The sequence below is a fragment of the Vigna angularis genome, chromosome 4 (assembly GCF_016808095.1).
Source record: "Vigna angularis cultivar LongXiaoDou No.4 chromosome 4, ASM1680809v1, whole genome shotgun sequence".
Lineage (NCBI taxonomy): Eukaryota > Viridiplantae > Streptophyta > Magnoliopsida > Fabales > Fabaceae > Vigna > Vigna angularis.
Window position 1 is genome coordinate 36,848,988 of NC_068973.1, and position 12,292 is coordinate 36,861,279.

A 12,292-nucleotide genomic window follows, 5' to 3' on the forward strand; every position below is an offset into this window, starting at 1 on the left:
CTCATAAATTAAAAGTCGTTATTACTTCACTTTTTTTCACAATTTTATAAAAAAAAAATTGTTAAGATTAATTATGACTTCAATTAGAAAGTCATTAAAACTCAGGTTAATTTCACTAAAAAAAAAGTGGTCAAGATTGATGATGATTTACACTTGTCATACTTTTATATCTTATGGAATAAATTTCTCATTTTTTTTTAATTTTCTAAGACTAGGAAATTTATTTTCAGAAATTTGTAACCTAGATAGTTTACACACAGTGGAATTGGGATTTAACTTTTTGTGGTCGAGCATTTTAATCGTGATTTTGGTGCATCATTAAAATTGAGTTTTCGTACATACATAGAAATATGATTAATGATGTCCATTTTGAAATAGGTATACTCTAGTTGAACAATGTTCATTTATTGAAAAATCACTTTTTAGATAAATCTAAAACACTTTCTTTAATGCTTTTTAAGAAAATAATTTTAAAAAATTAATAGTATTCAAAATAAAAACCCAGACACGCATTATACAAATTATATATCTTGGATACTATGAGTCATTTTAAGTTATATATTCTGTTTTTTTTATTTCATAAACTTTTTTTAATACATTAATGAATTATCATAATTATTTTTTACTTTTTTAATTTAAAGTTAAAATATTTTTAAAAATTCTGATTAAAAATATATCAAAGTCTAACATTATAAAGCTATTTTTGTTTTTAGTTTTTGTAAATAGAGGGACTTTCGCTTTTAATTCCTAAAAACTAGTTTTTTTTTCAATCTTTACTTTTCATTTATTAAATTAAATTTTGGGTTTTAACAAATAAATATATATATATAATCTAGATTTTTTCAGTAAAATGTAAATTATATAAGAAATATTTGAGTATTTTTGTTAAGATAAGATTGTCGAAGTTGTTTTTGAATAAGTAATTTGTTTTAATAGTCATATAGTGATCATTAACCTTTGAAATAGTATAAACTAAAAATTAAGAAGTTGTTTTTGAATAAATAATTGTCTTAATAGTCACATATTGGTTATTGTCAGAATCATTAAAAATTTACTTAGGATTCGTTTTAGTGGAGTTCACGTGTTAAGAGGGGGCTCGACAATCAGATAGTGGAAGGCGGGTGTTAGCAGCTGAGCGGACATTCGTTTTGATGTTGGAAGAAAAACTCTTCAAACTTCACGTCACTCTCTGCATGCAACCTTCCTCCCCAGAATTCTGAAATCTCCTCCTTCTCTCTAAATCTCCCTCATCTTCTCTCTAAGAAATCCTCACCGTTTCTTACTCCGATCATCACTCAGGCACCATTTCCACTCTCCCGGTGTCAAGAGCTTTTGATTGAACCGATCGGTTTGTGAAGCTGAGCAGGTAAGTTATTCTCTTCACTCAGCCATGCGGTTTTCTGGACATGCAAACCAAGTTCTGGTTTCATGTGTTGTTTACTTTTCTAAAATTTGTAGTTCTGATAGTGTTTTGATTTTACTTGGTTTAGTTTTGGAGAATTGTTGAACGTTGAGGGTAGAAGGACTTGTAGTGGTCTGAACTGTATTCTGCCTCTGTGAACGTTCAGTCATGCTCAGAGGTAAGGGAAACTTATATAATTTGATTTGTATGTTTCTTTGGATTGTATGTACGTTCGTTGAATTGACTGAATTAATATGAAATATGATTGTTGTTATGTTTTGATTGTATGAAGTATGGAAATTTACTATGATATGAATGTATGAAATTATGAAGATAAATGTTGAGAAATAAGTTGAGATAAATAATTCTAAGTATGAAATTCCCTGTGATAATGTATGTTCGTTACTGAATGGTTTTTGACCGTTCGGTTTTTCTCGGGGACTCGTTTAGAACTGGATTCTTTCATTTGGAAGGAATTTATGTTGAGGACGAGCGTCTTCGTCTAGTACAATTTGTGTACAGGCGTTCCACCAAGAATATCCTTTCCTTGGTATTTTAATATAAATTTAAGTATATATGTGTAGTAGTATGTCCGTTCGTTCTTGAACATTAGTCAAATGAGATCTTATATTCACCAAGCGCTCGTACTATTTAGTGTTGGGTCTTACACCAAGCGCTCATTCTCTTTTCTATAATCTACCTTGATGAAAATAACGTTCGTCCAAACTCAATGGTGTTCACTCTCTACCGTGCTCGGTCTTTGAATTGCATTCGGTTTTCTTCTAGTGTCTGTCTCCATTGGTTTCAGCCTAGCGTCTTAGTACTCGGTCTAGGCTTTAAGGTGTTCAGTCTAAACGCTCATGGGTCAATTCATCAAATTGACTCACGTTGTAAATAGCGTTCGATCCTTTTAATCTTGAGAATTATTATTGAACTCGGTCTCTTCTCAATCCCGATGGTAATTCTCTATCGGTTTTGATCTGTTTTGAAACTAGAAACCTCTCGGTCTCAGTCCAAGTGTTTGGTCTCGTTAAGGGTTGAAGTTTTACGTTCGGTATTTGGTATCCTAAGGGATCTTCGTTAAAAATTGAAGTTTGAAAATAAAAGATGATGGAATATGATGTAGATAAAATGAGTATGATTATGAACGAGTATTCCGGGGAGGAATATCTCATGAATGGATATTAGAATTTGGTAAAGTATGAATGTGGGCATGCTAAGCTGGCGGTTCATCCTGATGTTCCGTGATTACTCGTTCTCACGTAGAGGAGGGTAAGTCATGTGTGGGAACGACAGGAGGTCCTAGTTCTTATGGTTAATTTGGACAAATAGGACTAACCTCGGGTGGCAGCTGTTGAGGGTATCCCAGTTACTACATCACTCGGGTGCACGAATGTCGTAGCTACACAAAATTCATACAGTCCGGACAGTCAGTCTAGTATTAGGCTTTGCATGAATGAGTTAATAAATTATCTTGTGTGGTTGAATTGTGTGAAATATATGTTGATACATGAATTAAATTACATAAGCTTACCCTATGTCTTTCTGTCTTGTCTGTTTTGTACTTTCGGTTGTCTTTTTGTTGCAATGATCATCCATGTGGATGTGAGCAGAAGGAGACGAGCTGCTGGAAGAAGCGCTGGAAGAAGAAAACTTAGTCGAGGTAGAAGTTAAGACCGAACAGTAGAACCGTTCGGTCACTATTATAGTTTGATAGTAAGGTGATCGTTCGATCACCTTTTCCCTTTTCTTTTGCAGGACCGTTCGGTATAATTCTTTTGTAAACCGTTCGGTCAGAATTGCACTCATGTACAACTTTAAATTTCTTGTCTTTCTTTGTAAGGCCGTTCAGCCATAAGCGTATTTCTCTTTTAATGTAAGATTGATCTGTAATATTATTCAATGTGATTATTCTATCATATAATTTTAGACTGTATTTTTGAGATGTTACACTTATTAACCTTTGAAATAACATAAACATTTACAAAATAAAATAAAAAATGTAAAAGTTCAACAAACAATATTTTTGAAAATAATATTAATAATAAATTATTTTTATTATTTGACAAATTAATCTTATCGTATTATAATAGAAAGCCATTCTTTTAGATAGTAAAATATATTATGTAAGGTAATTTTGTTCGAAATAATAAAAGTTATTTTTACATCGCATCTTTTTTCCTTTTACAACTTTTATCATGCATAAATAATAACAAAGATTAAAGTAAATTATTTAATTAAATTATAAATTAGATAATTGATTATAAAATTAATAAAATAGTTGTAAGGTAAAGATAAGAAATTAAACGGATATCAATTTATCACTGCTATTTGGAATATAATTCACATATATATCAATTATATTCTTTTATATGAACATAAGCACCATGGTTTATTAGATTGCACTGTCTTCTTTTCTCTTTTACATTTCTAATGAACAAATAATTGTATTTCCATATTTCAGCTTTCACATTAAAATTTTTTCCAAGGGTTTACTTTAATTTTCTTCCTACAAATACTTGCTGCCAACACAGACCACGTCACGGAATTAACATCTAATGCCAATACTGCATTTTAAGTTATCTATTATTATTTTTCAGTATTTTCATTTTAATGTCAAATACATCTATATATATTTTTTCTCTTGTCATATTTAATTTTTATATTTATACATTAAATAAATCAAGAACATGATTGAAAAAATATATTATCATCCTATAATTTTAAAATTAACATAAAAACATTTTTTATATAGAAAATGGATAATTAAGAAAATGGAAACCGAATTGCGGCTAAACCTAACGTTGTTAGCAAGAAATGAACCAGCTGGCTCACAAGACAGCCTTAATTAGCATGTCGTGTGGCTAATGAAGAATGTTTTGTATCTAGTATGTGGATCATCTAAATTCGAAGTAATATTTTATTCTAATGATACCTAATTTTTGTTGAGACCAAGATCTTAAATTGTATATTACATTACCATACTCTGATAAATATGTTTTAGAAAACCTAACTTTTAAATTTAGGATTTTAATTATAATTTTTTTTGTTATCGAACATACCTTAAACATTCATACACTTTTTTGTTTTGTTTGGACAGAAAAATTGTGCTGGCAAAAGGATAAGTCATGGATCCATCCTGCCGCATAGGATAAGCATTATCTTTCAATTGATTTTGACTTTTTTTGAAAATAAAATAACGATATGTTTTCACTTATTATAACTTACAAACAACATGTTTATATAATTTAGACATAAGTTACTTTTAAGTGTAAAAAATCACATTCTTGTTAGCCATGTAAGTTTGAGAGGAGCCTGAAATATGGTGGAGTTTTTGGAAGTTACCTTGTTGGTTGGAAAGAAATAGATAACAACCAAATATTTACGAGTTTTGAAGTAACATAACTGAAATGCTAAAATTGATAGTAATATTTTAACACGATTTTACTGAGAAAGAAATAAATATAGGAAGAAAAAAGATTTGGTAAGCATGTAGAAATTTATGAGACGCGGATTTGAAAATAGAAAGTAGCAGCATTGACGTACACCTGTGTCTGTTCCAGCACTGATTGAGGAACTGAGTCACATTTAATATAGAAGATGCCTTTCTTGTTCCTATCTACCTGTACACTCACGTTCAGACAACCCAACCCGTGAGAACCACCTTATGCTTCCAAATTTCTCTCTTCCAAATTAAATACATTTTCTTTTCAACTATCCATCCTTACACTCATAGTACTTATTTTTTCTAAGACAAAAAAAAGAATTCAACAAATAAGGAAGACTCAATTTCGACCTACCTCTCTTTTCTCTAAACATATATAGATAGATCCAGAAAATTTGAAACTATCAAAAGTGCCTAAGTTTTATACTGTAGCAATCTCGATAATCATTCAATAGTCAAACTGAATTATTCTTTCATGTTCCAAAATAACTTCAACATGACCTTGCAAACACTTTACATTAAATGCACTGAAAGAGCTTCCTTCTAATTGATGTAAGTGATAAAAAATAGAAGATTAACAAACTTATATTTAACGAAGGAGCAAAAGGCAAATCACTTTTAAATTAAAAAAAAAACTCTATTACTTCTAAATTCAATACTTGCATAGTGACTTTCAGCCAAAGTTTGAATTACTGTAGTGAAAGTTTTCAAAGAAAGGTTGAAATCTGGAAGCACAGCGTCGTAATTGAAAATATACACGAGTAAGTATACATGCATACATACGGGTACGTATACTTGTATTTTGTCATGTGGTGGAAGAGTACTGCTCCTTTTCTAAATTTTATGATTAAAAAATAAGGATGAATTTCCCATATGAGGGTTATGCAAGACGAAGTTGTGTTTTGTATTTTAGTTTGGAGAAAAATGTGTGAAATAGAATTTTGTTGGTCCAATCCAAATTGCTATTTCCAAAGGCGATAGAGAAGAAGAGGAAGAAGAAGCTGGTAGGGTTGAGTCAAGTTAAACCTCTCTCTCTCTTTTATTAATTCTATTACTACATCATCATCATCACCATCTTCAACATAGATGCAACCAAACCAATGCATAAATAAAAGCATCCTCTTTCCTCTTCTGCCATCGCCCAAACCTCAAAAGAACCAAAATCAACAAAACTATCACAGATCCCAATAACAAACAATGTCATCGTCGCCTTTTCCTTCCTGCTTCCGTCCCTCCCCCACCACCGACGTTCCCCCTCCTCCGCCGCCACCGCCGCCGCACTCCACAATCTCAAACCTCACAATCTACCACACAGACACAGGTCCCGTGTCCCTCACGTGGTCACGCTCCGTAGTGGGTCGCTCCCTTCACATTCAACTCCACCGCCAATCTTTCGACTCCATCTCCTTCCACCTCCACATACGACCCTTCGTCTTCTGGAAAAAGCACGGCGTGAAGAAGCTGGCCCCCGACACAGTCCTCTTCTGGAACCTTGCCAAGGCCAAATTCGGGTCGCACCCGGAACCCGTCTCGGGATTCTACGTTGCCCTTGTGGTTAACAGCCACATGAGCCTCCTCCTCGGCGACGCCGCCAGAGACGCGTATTCGAAGTCCCGGGCCCACCAACCGGCCACCCCGCAACTGCTCCTCCTCAAGAAAGAGCACGTCTTTGCCGACCGCGTCTACTCCACGCGCGCAACGTTCGGCGGACGGGCGCGTGAGATTCAGATCGATTGCGGTTTCAGGGACCACTCCAAACTCTCGTTCAGCGTGGACGGCGAGAAGGTGCTGCAGATTAAGCGCCTCAAGTGGAAGTTTCGCGGCAATGAGCGCGTCGTAGTTGACGGCGTGCACGTGCAAATCTCGTGGGATCTTTACAACTGGCTCTTCGACAAGAACAACGCCGACGCGCACGCCATTTTCATGTTCAAGTTCGAGGACGAGGAGGAGGAAGCGGTGGCTGATAGGAACTTGGCGGGGTTGTGGAATTTGGGGGTTTGTGAATGGGGCAAGACTTGGTCTTCTTCCTCGGTTTCTTCTTCTGGTGGGTCCTTCGGCGGAAGCTCCTCTGTTTTGGAATGGTCCAGTGTGGAGGAGAATGAATTGGTCGTTCCCGTTGGGTTTTCTTTGCTCGTTTACGCTTGGAAACGCTGAAGAACTCAAATTGGTACTGTTGGAATTTTGGATTGCCTTTTCTTCTGCTCTCTGTTGCTAACACGTTAGAATTCAGATTACATCATTCATGTTTGATATTTCCCCCACTAACCCATTTGTTTTGTGGAATACATACACACATAAAGCTTGAATAAGCCCAATTAGAATGTATAAGCACGTCAGAATCTATCAACAGATTCCAGTTTCATGATAGATAGACCTCAAGTAGATTCAGCAGTTCTGTTGTGAATTGGGGATTCTTTTGTTTTTTGTTTTTCCTTTTCATCTGGTATCTGGTTTTATGCGAAACTTGTTGCCATGTAATGTAAATTCTTTCTGTAACTCACCAGCCCAGAATCAAATTGATTCAGTCCGGCTCCATTGAACGAATTGCTTTCAGTTTGTTGTCAATTCAAAACCCCCTCAATCGTAGATGTTTAGCTAATAAAACAATTTGTCAAGTTCGTAGTTTTGATTCTTTAATCTGTGAGACTAAATTGTTCTCTTTTCTGTGTAACACGGTAACCATAATGTATAGAATTAAACAATTTGGTCATACGATTGAATAATGGTAGTTTTCTCATGTGGGTGTGCTTAGCAGCTGTGTTTTGATTGGAAATGTAGTAGTCGTGGTGTGCATTCCAAGTGTTGGACCAAATGACATGTGAGGTAGGACCTGTTCTTTTTCTTTGTTTTTGATGCATTTGCTAACATGGCAGGTGAGGTTGTAGGTGGTGTGGTAGTACTAGTAGCCCTTGTGTGACCGAGACAAACCATCAAGTTGGTTGACCTAGTCCACCCAGAATCAATTATTCCATTCAATTGAACGCTGAAACATTAGTTGAAAACTCAACCTAATCCAACGCCCTTTTCTTTTAACCTTCCCACCAGAAAAGAGTTTCATCCAAGAAATGAAAATCACTTAATTTCAGTAGTTTGGAAATTACAGAAGAATTGCGTTGGAAGAAGCAGTTGACAGTTGCGTTGGTTAACGGGCGTGTCCTTCGCGGTGAGGACCACATGAATTTGTTTCTGTGATGATGATTCTTGTTCTGTTAGTCTTGTGAACACGAAACAAAACAAAAACAAAAGAAAACAAATGGTTGTCTGCCAGCGATTTTGGTTGAAACTGAACCTTTTTACTTGGTCAATAATCAGCAGTTTATATGAATTTCATTTGGCTACGTGGTCTGTTTATTAATTATAAGAAGCAATTAAACGTTTCTAATTGAAAATCAAATTAGGAGCATGTCGACCAATCTCTTATCTCCATATGTAACCTATTTTTTCAACTTTACTGCATAACATTGCTGTCTAGAGAGTCTGCTTCTTCTTTTTTCTCTTTCAAAAGCAAACCATCTTAATCGAAGTGCAGTAAGATCTTAAACATATGTATCTTTTTCAATAACAATTGAAATCATGGTTCACCACATAGGGAGAAGTTAGCCCCTTTCACTTGTTTACAATGTTTGAATACACTTGCATCGTTTTTACAATATTCTATACTTCACAATGAACACCAATTCAATTAATAAATTCAAAATTTATTTGATGGATGTGATATATAATAAGAAAACAGAATATGACATATGCAATATGCTAATCATTGGATATTCATAAGACATACTATACATCTGTGTAAATGTCAATTTTAACTAAATTAATATGTAATTTTCTAAATTGGCTCTTAATTTATATTTTAACAAATTATGATTCTTTTTAAAAAAATCTAACTAAGTTATGTCAAATTATATACTATCTATATATTATTTTTATATAATATGGTATTCTAAAGTCCAAATTCAAATCTTACAAATATTTAAATATTTTTTCCAATTTTAATGTTCTAATATATAATATAATTTACATTTATCTGTCTCAATAATTATAATTACAAATTCCAAATATGTACATATACGTATTTATAAGACAACATGTTTAACAAAAATCATGATAGATATCATCACATAAACTAATATTAGCAAAATTACACAAATTTTTCATTTATGTGGTTACTTTTTTTAAAATCAATATTTTGATGTTTTTATTCATAATAACTTGTTTTTATATTTTAATTAATATTGTGATTTATGTGTAGAGACGGGAGAGATGAAAAGAGAGTGTACATCGTATCTTTTTAAACTTAACTCACTTATATTCTCGAAATGGGAAATTATGAGATGACAAAATAGTTTATCATGTCGAATTCGCTTAACATATAATATATTTTAATGGGATAATATATCATATCTTATCTTATCTATCAAAAGGTCCTAGTGTTTGGATTATTAATATAAAAAAAAAATACTATATATCTATATAATTTAACAAATACAATACAAATTTAATTTTTGTATCCTAAATTATACTAAAAATGACAAATAAACTTTACTGTAACATAATTTAAAAATTCAAAATATGAATCATGTGGTAAAACAATATTTATTCAAAATAAAATTCATAATAACAATACAATTCTATCACCAAAAAGTGAAAAAAAAAATACAATACAAAAGCTTAAAAAGAAAAAAAAAATGCTCTTTAAATTTTTGAATTATTTTTTAAGTTAACTAAGTTGAACCATATTAATAAGTTTTCCTATGAAACGACTCGTGAGTTGTACCTAATTAAATGCATCTTTAATATCAGTAATAGTTCAAACTAATCTACCAATTATATCTCGATTTTATGGAATAATTATGTAAATATTTTCATTATTTTGTTTCAAATCATGACACGTTTTTAAAAATGTTACTTTTCAATAAAAATAAGAACAACTTTGTTTATTGATATCTCTTAAATACTCCTTTATTTTATGTCAATTGACTTTCAATCTTAAAAATATTGACTCCCCTCAAAGACAGTTGACTTTACGAAATTAATGTATTACAAAGAGTGTAATTGTGTTTCTATTTTCCATTTTCACCATTTGCTTACAATATCATCCTCATGACTAAAGAATTAAGAAATAAAATGTATATTAAATAAAAATCACTTTGACTTCTTATCCTTTATCTCAAATACAATAGTTAAAAAATTATTACAGAATTAATTACAAATGTTAATTAATGATATATGAGTGAGTTCTAACTCAATTCTCAATAATTTATATTTTTATTGATTTATTAAATGAGTAAGTTGAAAAAACTTTAAATCTTCACTTAAGTAAATTAAAATTAGGGTAAAGTGTGTTTTTGTTTCAGTACAAAACTTTAAATAAACTCAAATATAAGATGCATAATCTGAGTTAAAACTCAAGTCGACACAGTGATACGTGTGGAAAAGAGTTATTTTTACACTTATAAATGATCTCAATCTTATAATTATTCATGTTATTACTCGATGAAAAGTTATAATAGGAAGTAGATTGTCATGTAAATTATTGTACAGGAAATGGTGTATAATTTGGAGTCTGCCAGCCAATTCTCGCATAGCGCAAGCCAAAAATCGTACAGCCAAAAAAAGTATATTCGCGTAGTGCAACAGTACCTGTGCGCTGAGCAAATAACATAAGTTGAGGTGCAACAGTTAAAGGAAATTCACACAGCACACACACCTGTCTCCTGAGCAAATTAATTAAGTTAAGTGGCTTAAAAAGACATGACAGAAAGGTAGAAAGGATCTTCTGACACGAACCAAAGGAGAAAAATACTGGAGAATTCAGGAGACGATCAGGAGACCTTCCAAGACATCAAGTCTTCACTTTCTGCAAGGAATTGCTATAAAGAGTACGTTTGAGATGTCTAGGATAGACTAATCTTTCTGTTCATTGGAATTGGTTGTATGACGACACATTAATGTAAATTTCCTATGCAATATATGTTTATGTTCTTGTTCTTTTCTTGACTTGCTTTTGATTATACAAAAGTATAATTCTCTTTAAAAGTTCTTTTATACTGGGAAGTATTTTTAGAACCAGAAACGTGAGAAAAGAAACTAAAAATAACTACGCTAGGAATAACTTTTGTGCTTTTGGTCATTCTCAACATCCCAATCTAATGCAAAATTATCTGCTGAATTAATTGAGGAATAATTGAATAGATAATTTTAGAACTTGTTTTAAGGAATTAAACCAAGATACTTTTATGTGAATGCTTGAACAGAGAATGTATGTTGTCTAGAATTTCACTGTAATGTTAGTCAAAGACCAATTCTAGTGATCTTTTATCGTATTTTTCAATCTTAAATTTTTTACGTTGTTAATTTCATGTTCATTTCCACAGTTAAAAATCAAATGTTATCTTCAGTAATTGATTTTGATAAATAATTTTAATTGAATAACGTGACTCAAATTTCCTTAGGAGAACGATACTTTACTTATTCACTATATTACTTGTAACGATTTGGTATACTTGCCAAAAAGTTATCACACAACTGAGATAAAAGAATGAGTTAAGTTAGTTTGAACTAAAAATTAAATCGAATTGGCTCGTGTTGAAATTTGAATTGAATTAGCATGTGTTGAAAGTTGTATTAAGTTGGCTCGGAGTAAAAATTGAGACGAGTTGGTTCGAAGTCAAGGTTGACATGAATCAATCCAAACTGAATTTCAGGTCAAGTCGTTTCAAATTGAAGGGTTAAGACGATTTGACTCAAGCCAAAGGTCAGAATGAGTTGAAAATTGAACGAATTGAAACGAACCTAAAGTCAAAATGAGTGACACTAACCAAAAATTAAGACAAGTTTGTTCATATCAAAAATTGAACTAAATCGATAAAATAGAATGTTAATCCGAAATTATCATAATCAAAAGATCAAATTAAATTAAATAGGATCAAAGATTTCATTGAAGCATTCAAAAGTCAACCTTAACTCATTTTTTTTATCTTAATTTGAGACTAATTCATTCATATGACCCAGTAATTATTATGAGTAGCTCATAATACTTTTATTAATTGTGAATTTTTTTTTGTATTTCTTACGTGGAAATAAGCATAAACCCAAATCCATATTAGTTATGTTCCATAAATACCATGTCGTGTATATGCTCTACTTAAAAATTTAATTTATAGCAATAATTGTTTATAAACTATATTTACAAATTTCAATTATTTAGTAAAACCCAGATAATTGACCACATATTAGTGTATAATAATAATAATATATAATAGTTACGCATAGTTATATGGAAAACATGGATATTGATGGATCATTTAATCGTGCATATGTTTGCCAACAGTGTTGCTATCGAAATAAGGTACCTTTGTAAGTGTCCAGAGATTGATATTAATGCATATGCATCTCGTCTTCGGGTATACCAAATCTTGAGAATTTATTATTATTATTGGATT

At 31.9% G+C, this 12,292-nt stretch overlaps 1 protein-coding gene across 2 annotated transcripts; it reads left to right on the forward strand.

The window, feature by feature from the left end:
• Nucleotides 1-5,758: 5,758 nt before the first annotated feature.
• LOC108330591 (uncharacterized) lies at nt 5,759-8,130 on the forward strand. 2 transcript variants are annotated; one of them, XM_052876393.1, is made up of 2 exons: nt 5,759-7,014; nt 7,721-8,130. In XM_052876393.1, exon 1 carries the CDS (start codon nt 6,045-6,047, stop codon nt 6,999-7,001), a length of 957 nt encoding a protein of 318 aa, XP_052732353.1. In that variant the 5' UTR covers nt 5,759-6,044; the 3' UTR covers nt 7,002-7,014; nt 7,721-8,130. The 2 variants fall into 2 exon arrangements, with proteins under 2 accessions (XP_052732353.1, XP_052732354.1); XM_052876394.1 differs by lacking the exon at nt 7,721-8,130 and adding an exon at nt 7,603-7,620.
• Nucleotides 8,131-12,292: the final 4,162 nt, after the last annotated feature.